Source organism: Haplochromis burtoni, unplaced genomic scaffold (genome assembly GCF_018398535.1).
Source record: "Haplochromis burtoni strain Fernald_Lab_line unplaced genomic scaffold, NCSU_Asbu1 Contig_56, whole genome shotgun sequence".
Lineage (NCBI taxonomy): Eukaryota > Metazoa > Chordata > Actinopteri > Cichliformes > Cichlidae > Haplochromis > Haplochromis burtoni.
Genome location: NW_024582417.1, coordinates 823,737 through 838,709, shown reverse-complemented (window position 1 = coordinate 838,709; position 14,973 = coordinate 823,737). Strand labels below are relative to the sequence as shown.

The window sequence follows — 14,973 nt, the reverse complement described above, 5'->3', positions numbered from 1 at the left end:
TGCTTAAATGTGTTGTTATACATTGAGTGAACTGTGGAGAATTCGTAAGCGGTGAAGTTTGTCATTCAGCAGGGGGTCGTTAACTCGGCGGACAAACGAGCGCTTGTATTCCAGGCGGTTGGCTGGTCTGTGATCAGACAGGTTTGTCTGCTCCAGGGCACGGTACAAATCCACCAGAGAGTCCGTCTGCATCCTGCAGTCACGTCCATGGCCTGGCAAGACACAAAATGCACCAAAAAACATATATTAGTAAACTAAAGTCGAAACTGAGATTTGTTACCTTTTCACACCCTCTAACAATGCTCCCCTAGAGTGATTAAAAAAAAAACATTTTGCTAATTGGATGAATCAATTCTAGTTTTCATTTTTTACTGATTAGCCTATTGACTAATTATGTAGCCTATGGACGTCTCCCGAGATGAGCAAACATTTCTTTTGTTTTTAAGACATTAGTCAGAGCTACATGTATTATTTGTGCTTTTTTTCTTCAGACAGCAATAAAGGAAGAAAAAGGACCTTAAACCTAGGAAACTGGAATCTCATGCATTATTCTAATAAGCTACCCAAACCCCATTTGTCTCCTGTTTTCATGCACTGCCCCCTGTTGCCAACACTCATACACTGCACTCGGGCTCTGATTATGTGAGTTGTCACACACTGTTTTGTATTTTGGAAGCAGGGTGGTACATTCTGAGGCTTTTGGGCTGTGCTTTGAAATGTATCGCGCTTTGTTTGCCGCCTGTTTTGTGTCTGCTTTCTCATCCCTATTGGAAGTGGTGGAGAGACCGAACCCACGGAGCAATAGATAAATGAGGACAAGAAGAGAGGGGCCTTGGGCGAGCTTCTTTATCCCATTCTGAATTCAACATTAACTTGGGCTGAAAGGATTCCTCCTCGCCTCGCCATCCAAACACCGCCGAGAGGCACGACAACATCTCGATCAGGCAAGAGGGAAAAAGGAGAGAGAGAAAGCGAAAGACTGAGCTAGAGAGTGTGCTAGAGAGAAAAAGAGAGTGGGCTGCCAAGATAAATCAGTATCAAATAAGACTAAATTTCGTTTCACTTAGACAACTTCCCCGGAGGACTTCAAGGGATGGCGAATGGGCTGGCTTTAAATCCAATCCAATAAAGCAATAATAGCGAGTATTCAACCTCTGACATTTGCTGGCTCTGACTGCCTGTTAACAGCTTTAATAAAATAAATGATGACAAATAAGCGCATTTGCACAGCCGTGTGCTGATGAAAAGACTGATCTGCATATAACACTGAGCAGGAGAGGCTCTCACAGCAGGACCATTCAGTGATGCTGTTAAGTGTGCGACGTCTTCATCTCTACCTCAACATTTTTGTACCCCCACAAAACTGTCAGATTAGTTCTAGGAGCTCTTCATGGCAGCCACCTGTCAGGCTCCAAATGTGTTAATCTGAACTGATTTTCAGTTCAGAGGTATTTAACGCTTTCGATTAAACGTAAGTGGATATTGTTGTTGACCTCTCTTGAATACAGCAGACACGGTGATTATAGCATTGTTTATTGTAAGAGGTGGTGCCTGACTGTCTAAATCGAAGCAATATGCCTCAAATTTGTGAGAAGAATGTCAACTTGTGCTAATAACGAAAAAAATCTTGCCAAGCATATGTGAATACTTCAACCCATCCATAGATTTCATTCATTTTAACCAATTCAGGGTGGAGTTCAGTGGGGTCACAGCCTATCCCAGCTGTCATAGGATGAGAAGTGACGTAGCACCTGAACAGATCGCCAGTCTGGGCTAACGCACAGATTCAGCCAAGTTTTTTCACAGTCATGAATTACCCAACAAATTGGACAGAGAGGCCAAAGCATGCACAGTGAAAACATGCAAACTAAAAGTAGGAGGGCCCCGTCCGGCCAGTGGACTCAAACCCACAACCTTCTTGCTGTGAGGCAGCGCTGCAAACCACTGCAGTTCCACTGCCCTGCCTTTTGAACCATATTACCTGCAGCAGTGAGGCAGGCAATAGTCTGAAGGCAGCTTGCGTTGCACTTTTCAGTTTCACTACCAATCAGTTTCTAGTATTAAGAGATAAATCAATATCTTCCATGCAGACTGTGGGCAGCAGCGGCAATCTACCAATAAGCAAAGCAATCACAAGGACTTTTTTTGTTGCAGTGCCCTCCTAGCAACTAGAAGCAACCACCTGCCAATCATATCATTCTCTAGCAACCTGTAGAGGGTTACCAGCTGTGTGACTGAGGCCTAAGCTTTATTGGTATATAGCCCAAAAATCCATCATTAAACAGTTTTTAGGAAAATAATTATTTTATTAGTTTTTCTGTTAGCTATAGAGTGCAGCAGGATTTTACAGTTTGCACATCTCATTCCCTCATCCATGGTCACTTTGGAATAGGATGTTGGTTTGATGCTGGAAGTAAGGTCTTGGATGAATACGGGGTTTAGACATTTGGTTCTGTAACATGAAATATATAAATAAAAAGCCCACTTAGAGAAGCGTTTTACTTGTCCCAGAAAAGTTTCCAAAACAGTGATTAAATAAGACTTGTTGGGGACACTGTGATTACAATTGTGATTACATTAGCCATAGCAGCATGTTGCTATTGCTTTATAGCCTAATAGTGTTATTAAATCATAAGGGGCTTTGGTGAATTCAAATCCTGTAAAAATGTTATAAAATAAATACAAAAAAGAAGACTGCAACTGTTTGGCTTCTCATGACAGGCAGCATACTGTAGTAAATCTGAAAATTCATATAAGGAATCTGACCTGCATCCCTGGACCGGTCCAGTGGATAGTGCTGCGGTTCCCCCTGATCAGAAGCAGCAGTGGCAGCCAGGATAGCATGGAGGCCGCTGTCCCTGGGAAGTGTGAAGCTGCGAGGTTTCCCTCCTACCTCTGAATCAATACTGGCCCTGAGGGGCAAGGGCAGGGCTCTGTACTGTTCCTGCAGCAGACTGCGCTGTGCAGGCAGAGTGGCCTGCCTGCGGTACTCCATCGCCAACTGGTCCCTGTCCTGGGATAACAAGGATTCCTCCATGGGAAATGTCTGGAGGTAGTGCATCCGTGTGTTGCTTTCCATCTGGTCGTGCCACGAGTTTCGATGGCTGCTCGTCTTTGGCCCGGGGGAGATGCCATTGTTGCTGCTGCCTTCCTGAGGCTCCGAGCGGAACTCCTCGTGAGAAGAACGAGACTGAAAGGTGTCGGAGGAGGAGAGATGCCCGCGTTTCGGTTCAAGGTAAGGACTCACCTAATTACAAACAGATGTAAGAAAAATAAGGGAGGTGTGCCACTGAGGAAAATTCAGTAAATCAACCATAAATTTCTGAACTACAGGCTGACAGACTCACTGAGGATGCTCTGGGATAGGTGTCATAAGGTGGTGGTGGACTGTCCTGTTTGGACATTGAGGGCATTTCCATGTCCTCATGATCACTCTCACTCCAGTAATCTGTCATGTACAAAAGTGCTGTTGAGTTAATACTTCTAGGCTCAAGCAAAATCAACTGTTTCTACATGCAGCAGAAAGGGGTAACTTTTCTCACACGCATACAGTTTGCAATCTGAACACCTGCATAAGGTCGGAAAAATCTAACTCTGACTAACAGCTCTGACAAGGGTACTGTGGCAGGAGTGTGGATGGGTAGGTGTGATGTACAAGTCCGGGTCCACTCTGGAGTGTGAAAAAGGATGAATCTAAGATGTGAGAACTTCCTTATAGGTCTTCTGGAGGTGTTATGGTTCTAATTTAGAAACTCTTCTGTAAAGCAAAAGACCCTGTTTTCATGAAGCTCGTGATAAACCTGCTCTCACCCACCCACCCATGCAAGGTTCCTACGTAGGCTCCTCTAAATAGCGCAAGGGTTAGTTACATTATTTCCGGTCCATCTTTAAGAAGCTTAAGAAGTTATTCAGCCCCTTAAAATTACTATTTATACTCAGCACGACGAAGCGATTCTTGAATCTGATGTAAAGCGGAAGTACAACGCCTCTGCTGCTGATCTAAATCTGTATATTGAATCCTCTGCATCTGGTCTTGTTTTTCCAGGCCATAGCATCAAATTTACTCTGAGCCAAGTTATAATTTTCAAATACCCAATTTATTTCCTTGTAATTCTTCTAAACTTTGACAGTCAAATAAATAATTAATGAGCTCATCTCCCAGTGGAAAGATTCAGACAAAGAAGTCTTTACTTTAAAGCAAGTGAACCGAACTAAAGAAGCAAGAATTTAAATGGAGTCATCTCTACAGTCACTTTTTTTAAAGAAACGTTAATGTTGGAACAACCAGTTTTGTCCATTTGTGGTGCAAAAGTTGTTGCACCTCCAGTTGTAAACAGTAAAGACAGGAGCTTAATTACTGCTGTGAGCCTCTGACAGCAAATCAAAACCTCTGCCAAATGAAGACTAGGCAAAATAATTATTCACGCATTTGTTTCAACTTTTATGTACGTAATTCCTCAATCGAAAAGCAACAGCGTGACGCCCCACTGCTTAGAAATCATCAGTTTTATATAACTGTTGACCTGTAACAGCTGAAGAAATTCTTGCAGCACCGTGAACACAGACTGTGACTAATCTCACCTTGGTCTTGGCGCATTTTCTCCTGCTGCTCAGAGTAGCCTGCCACTGCCATACTGAGACGACTAAGCCACCTGTGGGGGAGAACAACAGCACTGACGCACAGCAATTCAACATCCAATGAAACATCTCATACCAGTGTGTGTGTGCGTGTGTGTGTTCAACTGTTTGACTAATAAACTTACAAAACTACTTTGTTTCAAACAGAGAGGGCAGTCTATTAGTAGGGGGATTCAGTTTGCAGACAGTATGGGTTTAAATGTTTGGGGAGTGTGCAATACGGCTATAAAAGCCTCATTAACTCACCGGGACATGTCGTCTACATTTTCCGCAGCAAAGTAGAAGGTCTTTATCTTCGGATGGCAAGCCTTGAAAGCACTAAAAGGGACATATTTAATCACACGTAAGCAGAAGGACAGCAACGTATGGCTCGCATTTCCATGTGAATGCTGTCGACTGGAAAAATAAACCGACACATGGCCGTGCATATACTGATTCATGCTGACACCAAAACAGCAAGACTGCGCGTCATGAGATAAAGCGCTTTGATTATTTTGGGGAGTTGCACAAGTTGGAGTCAGCCTCATGAAGTATGATTCCATTTATATACAGTCACAGTCTTCAACCCAAAAGCTGAAGGGAATCATTAAGATAAATAATTAAGATAGAGCCATAATTATTAAACACAACTCCGAACCCTGTAATATTCCTGTTGTTTAACTCAGTACTGAACAGCAACTCATCAAGTCATACATCCTTCTGTTTATCTCATTCGTGGTTGTGGGCGTTAGAGAATATCCCAGCTATCACTCGGTGACATGCAGGGGGCACCCTGCAGAGGTTGCCTGTCACAGTGCAACTCCAGAGAGACAGACAACCGCCTATTCATGCTCAGGTTTACCCCTATGGCCAATTTGGAATTGCCAATTAATCTCACATGTCTAGACTGTGGGAGGAAGCCAGTATACCCAGTGAGAACCCATGCAGGCACCAGGAGAACATGTAGACTCTACACAGAAAGGCACCAGCTATCTAGCAGATTCAAACTCGACCATGAGGCAACCATTGTACCTACTGTACCACTATGACAAAACCCATCTAATCCTTCACTCCTAACTCCTCTTTAAGCTCACAGTAAACCGCAGCAAAACATCATTTCGACTGTTGTAAATGGTCCGTGAGCCAAATGCAGCCAAATTTGATCTTAAGTGAGCCAAACCACTGAAACATTTAACTACACTTCAATTAGTAAACTTAACTACACATTAATTCCCTGATAAATAAATATCCAATTTAATTCAAATGTTGATTTGTCACCAGTTCAAAACAACAGTCACCCCAAGGCCTTTTATATTCAAATATAATATAAAGTAATATAAGAAAAACAAGTGCCAGAAATCTCTCAGGAAGACTGTTTGGGCTTAAATTATAAGAAATAAATATGTAAATTTACTATTTTTTTCTGGTAGCACACTGACTAGACAGTCCTCTCATTCAAAAACATTAAAAACAAACATAAAGGATGTATTATTTTTGTTGACTGACTGAAAATGTTTTATTTATTTATTTATTAATTAAGTTAGCTTGTTTTGTTACTGTGGGCCAATTGTAGAAATGTTGGTGTAACATAAATAGTCATGGGCAAGGTATTTATCAGTAGGAAAAGCTGTAAAACTTACGCCCTGCTTAACAGTTTCCAAAGCTGTTCAGTGGGCTGTATTGGAGTCATTTGACATCCCTGGTCTAGACCAGCAAAATTTTGGAGAATTTTCTTTTCTTTCAAGTTAAAATTAGAAAGAATAGCTCTTAAAATAACCAAAAGTTAAATTTATTTTTCTAATTATACAGAAAAACCTAAATAAATTTCTTCCCTAAAACATAGTACAAGCTATAGCTCCATTAAGGCCACTGTAGTAAAGGAAGGTAATTATGCAATGTTACCAAACGCAATTTGTGTGAGGCAGCCATGCTCCAATTAAGATAGAAATCACCTTATTTTCTAATCCTGCACACAGTTTGCAGTGTTTCGTATCTGCCTGTCTTTATCTTAAAACTTACAGTTTTGCCCCAATCATCAACTACGTCACAGCCTTCCCCTCTTACTCAATTACTAAATGCATGTGCACATACTCATCACGCTTCCAGCCCTCCATCTGTAACCAGAAAGCACTCCGGGCCCAAAAAGCCCCACAAGAATTTCTTGGAATTATTTCAAGTTTGACTCATAAAATGTGTCACACCCTTCTTCAGTGACATTTTCAGTCAGCAGACTTTTTAAAGATCTTTGTTACTGTAATATTTCATGTTGTAATAATATACCAAAAACTATTAGTACAGCTGCTGCTTCAGCAATTTCTCTCTTGTCTTCATAATTTCAGATTTAAATTAACATCTTAAACTAAATAACATCTGCTGTGCTGTCAGAATATTGCCTATTTGTGAGTCAGGCACTCGATCCCACCGCTCTGAATGGTCAGTCCATTAAATTTTCAGTATAGAGCTGTATGAAAAGCTTAAACAAATTACATATTTTGCTCATTTCTCGGGTGAAAAGATAAAATCTGGCCCAAAACAGACATTAAGAATGAGCCCATTTTCTTGCCAGGAACCAGTTTGCAGAAGATAACCGCTTAACTGATGTTTATAGGGCTGTGTGCAAATATGTGACATGCATAAATGCAAAAGAAATGCACATTCATATTTGGTGTTCAGGTAAAAACAGGCACTCACAACTTCCTTCTGCATTCAGTGGCACGATCTATCTTAAACTCTGGTAGGCTGACGAAGCCCTCCGCCTTCTCATCCTGAGATAAGCAAACAGAGAGTCAATTCAAAGTTCAGCTTGAAGAATGAAGTCTAAAACGTATCAATTGCTCTTTTATGGGAACGATCATATTCACCTCCTCATTCATGTACCAGTACAGACACGTGTCTTTCAGGATGAACCAGTACTTCTTCCACTTCTGCGAAAAATAGGTTTTAGCGTCTTTCTTTTTCCACAGCCAGCCCTGACAGTCGCCCTGACCCAAGTCCCTGCAGGAAATCCGCCGTTTGCTGATTGAAGTGAGAGGACTTCCAGCTGCAGGCACCAGCAGGGGAGCAGAACAGAGGAGGGGGCTCAGAAAACTCTACTTATGAAGCACCTGCTTATATAAGGATTTGAGTACAAGTGAGCATGCACGTAAAATTCAATCCCAGAAAAATGATCCTACCTTTACCCTTTTTCTTTGATCTTGAAAGCAATGAGGATCGTTCAAAAACCTGCGAAATTAAAACAAAACACATGACGCCATGAAATAAATCCCGGTGTGGATTCTGACAAAGAATGATTTCACTTTTCGTGGACAGGACAGACTAACGTGATACAAGGATGCAGAGTCAGAGCTAGACGTGGACCGGGAGACTTCCATCTGGAGGGCAGGGACGAGCGTGTAATGGGTCGGGCTGGCTCCTCGCTCGGTCTTCCTCCTGTTCTGACTCAGGCTGCGACCCAGGAGGAAGTCTTCGTGTGAGGTCTTGTCTTCGCTCTCAAAATGCATCAGAGAATTCTCTGCAGGGACACAACAGAGGCAGACTATTATACACATCACAACAACCCAAAACTGATTTTTTTTTCCTTAAATCCTAACGACACGCTCTTACTAACGTCAATAAACACCGAATCTGCTGCCTATCGGCAAGACTTTGGTTCAAGACTTTCCACTTAAAATATGTGAAAAGTGTTAAAACATCTACCAAGGAAGCCGTTGTCAGGCAGGAAGCCCTCAAAACTTCCAAATACTGCCTCTTGTAGATAAATATAGCTCCATCACTTTTTCTGAAAAGCCCAAAGGAGCAACATATCAGCAGCATCCTCAGAGGAAACAAACACATCACTCAAGTCGTTGTTTGAGGCTGAAATAAAGCAATTCAGTCTCCTCCCACTCCATTTACCACCTAGCTCAACAGTCACCAGCAAAATGTGAAAATCTTAGGAAAATATATTTATACAGTTGCCAAAGCAACAGCGTACTTTTTATATCCAAACTCGGAGGCACGGCGAAGCTGAGAGGGAAAAAGAAACAGAGAGAGGGATGAAGAGGGGGGAGAGCTGTGATAGATAATGAACATATGGAGGAGATACAGGCAGGAGCTGATATCCAGCATGTTATCAGTTTTGACAGGCCAGCTTATCCTTCTACTTTTTGGCTGGGAGATCTGAGAGGGTGAGGATATTATGAGATCTCCTCCCACTCACCTCAGCTTCCTCTGTCCCTTTCTTCCTCCCTTTCTTTTTCTCTCTTTCCCACTGCCTCCCACTCACCTCTCCTGCTCTCTCTCTTCAGCTTGGCCAGGTCTTCGTTGTCTCCCACCCAGTTGTATTCCACTGGCATTGATATGGGCCTTAGCCTCCCTAGAGCAAGGAGGCACAGGGAACGGCAATATTACACAGCCTGCCCCCACACACAGACACACACGCACATACACACACACACAAATCAAAAACACCTAGAAACATTAAGACGTCACATCTGCACGGCTTTAAATTCTTGGCTCCCACGATTACAGCGGTGAATCCTCGGATGAGGCAGAGGTCTTACCGTAGGTGGGCGTGCTCCCCCTGCGGACTGATGCACCCTCTTGGTTCTGGTCGTACTCGTAACAGTACAGTATAGTATCCTCCTCCACCAGAGGAAATCGCCTTCGACACTCCTGATCCAAGTAGGAGTTTGGTGACTCAGATCCCTCTGCGACATGGACATCTGATTGAGGATCATCATCCGGCAGACTTCCCTTGTCATCTCTTCGGTAACAGAAAGCAGGAAGTCATTTTATTGTCAGGGTTTGGAATAAGATCAGAGAGAAGACGTTGTTCTGCTCCGAGCCCATCTGTCCCCATTGGAGATATATATTTTTGTATATACTTAGATTTCTTGGGGCTAAATCATTTCCACTGCCAATGTACTTTAGTTTTGAACAAACATTACTCAAACAGGAGTATATTCAGCTGCAGATTCCTACACATTTTGTGCTCTAGTTTTTATGGTATTAGGTAGTGTTTACGCAATTACACGTGTATTAAGTCAAACAAAGCACAGCACAGGGAAAATAATCAGGGAAATAGCAGCAGGGAAAAATAAGGAGCACATCTCCCCATTCAACACCTTTTTTTTCTCAACAGTAGTGGTCAATTTATTATCAGTTTTGATGGTTTTAATGGTACAAGTCCAGGTATTTTAATGGTATTTATTCATGATTTAAAATTCATAACACATATTGTTGTAGCTAACATTCCCTTTCTTTAAACCAGTTGCAAATACAGTGATCACTAACATGAGATTTCTAACATGCATCCACTGAGGACAAATACAAACTTCATATATTTAGCTCAATAATGCTCACCAGCCTGATTTGGCATTTGGGGATATCCAAAGTAAGTAAGATTCATCCTCTTGGGACAGTACATTCAGTAAAACATTACACAGAAACAAATATCTCTGGGTAAACAATACTAATCGTGTAGCTTTATTAGTTATTATCTGTAGTCGCGTGTTGGAGCTGACCCTGGGAAATCAAAGCTTTCAAGCATCAGTCAAAAATTCACGATTTCTCTATGACTCTCGGAGGAGAGCGTTTCTTTACCCACAGAACACGATGCACTGTGTTTGTTGTTTGCATATGAGAGAAGCTGAAATCTGAGGAGGAACTAATTATTACTCGTGTCACCAGTCGAGCCTTTCAATATGTGACATGGCTCCGTTCTTGTGGGAACTTTGTGACAAGAGTGTGGGAGAAGCACCTGCAGCCACCGTGAGGTGCAACAAGCTGTCTGCATGTTCAGAAGTTTCACTGTAAAGCTTATCCAAATGTTGTGTATCATATTTGCTACCAAACAAAAAGGAAAACAAAGATTCTCACTGTCTCATTTTCTCTCTTAGTCCCACTCATTCCTGCTGAGTTTATCCAAACAGCAGAGGGTACAGCTAATGAGCTAGGCTAGATATTGTAGTAGAAAACTCAGACTGATATCATTCAATAGCAATGAATGCAGCAAACTAACCTATTTAAAATGGGTAATCCTGTGAATTTCATTGCATGGCATCATTTACTCTTTTTATGTATTTACAAGTTGTCAAAAAAGTGGCTAAGTGGCAAAAAAAAATGGGTGAAATTAGGCTGAAAAGTTTTGACAAATCAAACTGATGGGTAAAATTTAAATCGCCAAACAATTTTCTTGGGGAAACCTAACATTTTGTCAGCCAACACATGGCTTTGACTTAATGCATTAAGACACGTAGACATAGTGAAGAGAGCGCGCTGAAGTTCCAACCAAGCATTGGAAATTATTTATGTGACTTTAAACGTGGCAGGGCTGTTTGGTGCCACACAGAATGATCTGAGAATTTCAGAAACTGCTGATCTGCTGGGATTTGGTACGGAAAAAAGAAAATGTCAAGGAGCACCACTTCTCTGTGTGAAAATGCCATATTGATGTAATTCTCCTCTGTCAGGGGCCAGAGGAAAATGACCAGTGCGCATCGAGCCAATAGCAACTTTTTAAAAACCAAGGTATGCGGAAGAGGTCAATCAAACCCTGAAGTAGACAGGCAACAGCAGAAGACAAAACATCCTGCCACTGCCAATCAGCTAAGAACAGGAAACTGAAGCTACGATTCACACAGCGTCACCAAAATTGGATAAGACTTGGAGAAACATTGGATGCTCTGATGAGTCTCAGTTTCTGCTGCAACACTCAGTTAGTAGGGTCAGACTTCACATGAAAGCATGGAACCATGCTATATTAATAGTTCAGGCTACTGCTGGTGGTGTAATTGTGTGGGACATATTTTCTTAGCACACTTAGTGCCAATTGAGCCTCATTTAAACACCATAGACTACCTGAGTATTGTTGCTCACCATGATTCTGATGGGTGCTTTAAGCAGGATACCACCCAATCACAATCCCACCCATCACAAAGCTCAAATCATCTCAAACTGGTTTGCTGAACATGACAACGACTTGACTACTCACAGTTAACAGATCTCAGGCCAACAGAGCATGTTTGGGTTGTGGTGAAACGGGAAGATTCAAATTATGGATGTGCAGCTGATTTGCAGTTTGCAACAACTGTGTGATATTATCCAGTTAATATGCACCAAAATCTCTGAGGAACATTTCCAGCACTTTGTTGAATCCATGCTATGAAGAGTTAACGCAGTTCTGAAGGCACAAATGGGTCCAACCTGGCACCAGCAAGGTGTAATTAATGAGTCAGTGGTTGTTTTACATTAAAGATTTCTCAAAATATGAACTGTGCATTCCTTTTTGTTCTTTTTTTCACATATTTTTCATTGTTTTTCACCTCTATCTTTTAAAACAGACTCCCCTCCACTCACTGCCATTGTTGATACAACGGTACACCTTCACTCAATAAAATAACATGACTGTGTCGTACATAATGTGCACATAAAAACACTGCCCTGTAGTCACACTTAGAGCGGAAAACTCTGGTAGGAAACCTTTTGCAAAGCAAGCAAAGTTTTCTGTGTTTTACATCTGCGTTCACCTGGGGGTGTAGGGCTCTGCTGGAGGAGGGGGAATGTAGAGGTCCTGCAGGGCGCAGCTACTCCTCCTGGACGGAGTGCTTAAAGTGCTGGTCGGCGTAGCGACACTGCTGCTGGGGCTCTGAGGGAAGATTGGCTGTGTGTAAGTGAGTGTATGTGTATGTGTGAGTATGTGTGAAAGACAGAGAAAAAGGCAGACAGAGAGAAAGAGCGAGAGAAACAGTTACAGGGACCGACACAATGAAAATTTGGAGCTCACAGCAGTTCAGTCAGTCAGTTCGGGAGCGTTCACTCTGTTCAGACTGTGCAGCTGAGCATCTCAACCATGAAATGAGCTGTGTACTGTACGTTTCTGATGCTTTAGTTCTAACTGGTGCACAGAGGAAGAGAGGCTGGCGTGCGGTCTAGTCATCCCTCTTAGTCAGGTCAAGGAGGATCTGGCCGTAGCCTACTTTGCTTGTTATGTACAGTAGACTGTTTTCTAAAGAAAACATGTCTTTGTGTTTAAGCACCACAATGTAAAACAAATTTGCCGAATGTATTGTAAGAATAAGAATATGCAACATCGTCAGCTTAACTTGAATAGTCGGAGAAATGTAATCCAATCGCAAGAAATCATCGACTTCCAAAAAAAAAGGTTTTTCAACAATAGAATACTAATAAGACATTACTCAAACTATGCTGCATAAACTCAGCGCTGACCAATAGCTGAGATGTAACACTGAGTGGTCTGTGTGCTCCATCATAAGACCATTATATGAGTCACTGCGCAATGTTCTTTTCAATAACTTAGCAGAATACCTTGACATTTTAAATTTTAGTCACAGCTCAGATCAGAAAACACCACAGTCTCTGGTTGGCTTTTTTTTTTGCCCCTGAAAAATGCCAGCGACATAGCAGATTCGATTTAGGTGGAGAAGAAGAATGTGAGGACGTGAAGGGGGAGGAGGCTGAGCAGCACTGCGCTTCAGGGCCTCAGGGGGAGAAAACATTTTCTCTGGAATGGGACTCAAAGAAAGGCTGGACTACTTTAATACACGTCCCTCTCATTTCCACCCATTCTGGCGCAGGCACACGGTCCTAATATTGTAATTGGTTTGGCTGAAGTAGGACAACAGATGCCACTTAGGGCTGAAATGTCAAAATCTGTATGGATCATGCTGGACATCAGTTAGTCAAAAGAAGAGTGTTTGAGATTTGTAAGGTGCATTACAAACATGTAATAATTGATAAAAAAAAAATAGTGTTAAAGTCGAAAGTTGTGATCACAAAGTGGGTGGAGTCAAGTGGATTAGTTTGGACGCTACTCTACAAGCAGATTCATGTTACACTCTCATTTTATATTCTACCCATTTTAGGGTGATCGCATTTTTTGGTGTTTAGCTTTGTACGTTTATATTCACCACAGGCACAGAGATGAACACAAGCGAACAACATCAACAGCCACACAGAGACATGAATGAAAGCTATATCTGTGGAGCATGAAGGCAGTCATCATACCTGCAGAGCTAATGGTTTCCATCTCATGTTTTTCAGCAGAGCAGGGGTTGACGTGAGCGTGCTCTGGGGGCGTTTCTTCAGCGTCAGGGTGACACCTGCAGGATCTCCACGCAACAAGTTCACCAGATTTTTCAGCTGCCAGCCCACCTAGTGTACAAGAATAGCTCAATAAGGGTTTCCTCAACCCACACGGGCATTTTAATGCCTTAGACTGCAGAAATAACTGGAAATATTGCCTAGACTAAATAAACAGGGAGTGTTTTGTTTTTGTTGTTTTTTTGCCATATGTATTAGTGAAGTTTACCTTTGCATATTTGAGAATATGACCGTCATCATGTAATCAGTTTTTTACTATTACACAGAAATTTTCATATAACTAGCTGATGGACTGTTAAGCTATTGCCTTTCTAAAAATTCACCTTCATCTGCCAGATGCTCATGCTGCAGTATCTGTCTCTGTAGACTCACATATGTAGTGATCATTATAGAATTTAATAGGTGGGCTCTAAAGTTTGTTATCTGAACAATATTGAAATATGGTTGTAATGTATCCTTAAGTTCCAGAGTTATGCTCCTGAATAATAACCAGAAGAGTTTTTACAGAAAAACTTGACTAAATTTGACATTTGTCCATTACTTTATTACTGTATCATTCAATACTATTAGACATTTATGTGAAAAATGTAACAGTTTTTGAGTTTTGGATCCAACCAGAACATCAATGATAGTAGTAGCTCACCCAGTTCAAGATTCATGACAATTAACAGGTTAAAATGCCTGTAAAAAGGACAAAGGTGACATTAATCTTGAGAAGAGAGTGGGCAAAGACCCGTTAGGTGATCATTGTGTGTAAGTTTGTTTAAATTCTGACCAATACTTTAGCAGGAGGCGTGAGTCTTATGAGCTGTGGTTGGACAAATGGATGGGTTATCAATGGACCCCTTACCATGGCATAAGCTCATTGGTTCTTGAGCCAGATGAGCTTAAAAAGCAAGTTTTTAAAAAAAAAAAATGCTATAAATGAACAGCTGGACCAAACCTGAACAAATTTCTTCAAAAAATTCCTGAGACAGTCTGATCATGAAAAGGGGAAGGATGCAGGCTTAAAACATAATGTCTTCAGTGATGCTATCATCAGAGAGGAGGCATAAGAAGCTGATATTTCAGTGTAACAATGCCACATTTAGTCTTCTTATTAACTGTCTGTATTTCAGGTAGTTTCCATTCACGATTTGAAGTCATTTTCTTTATGTCTAATCTTTTTTTGAAGTTCAGTTCGCCTTCACACCTCCAACGACCCCAACAATAGAGGCACTTTGGACACTCATTCCCCCACCTCTCCCCCCTCCA

The 14,973-nt window shown here is 41.7% G+C and overlaps 1 protein-coding gene across 5 annotated transcripts in view; it reads right to left on the bottom strand.

Annotated features, from left to right (window-relative positions):
* Positions 1-14,973, bottom strand: part of LOC102314545 (connector enhancer of kinase suppressor of ras 2) — a 33,988-nt gene that overhangs the window by 1,968 nt on the left and 17,047 nt on the right. For 2 of the 5 annotated variants that reach the window (XM_005922101.2, XM_005922103.2), the window contains exons 9-21: positions 13,624-13,770; positions 12,126-12,259; positions 9,159-9,361; positions 8,882-8,971; positions 7,938-8,128; positions 7,791-7,839; positions 7,479-7,657; positions 7,309-7,382; positions 4,885-4,956; positions 4,582-4,652; positions 3,348-3,448; positions 2,767-3,247; positions 22-212 (exon numbers count right to left, since the gene is read on the bottom strand). In XM_005922101.2, coding sequence (XP_005922163.1) covers positions 22-212; positions 2,767-3,247; positions 3,348-3,448; positions 4,582-4,652; positions 4,885-4,956; positions 7,309-7,382; positions 7,479-7,657; positions 7,791-7,839; positions 7,938-8,128; positions 8,882-8,971; positions 9,159-9,361; positions 12,126-12,259; positions 13,624-13,770 — 1,983 coding nt within the window. The remainder of the gene's footprint in view (positions 1-21; positions 213-2,766; positions 3,248-3,347; positions 3,449-4,581; positions 4,653-4,884; positions 4,957-7,308; positions 7,383-7,478; positions 7,658-7,790; positions 7,840-7,937; positions 8,129-8,881; positions 8,972-9,158; positions 9,362-12,125; positions 12,260-13,623; positions 13,771-14,973) is intronic. The other 3 variants (XM_005922104.2, XM_014333514.2, XM_005922102.2) reach the window with 2 other exon arrangements.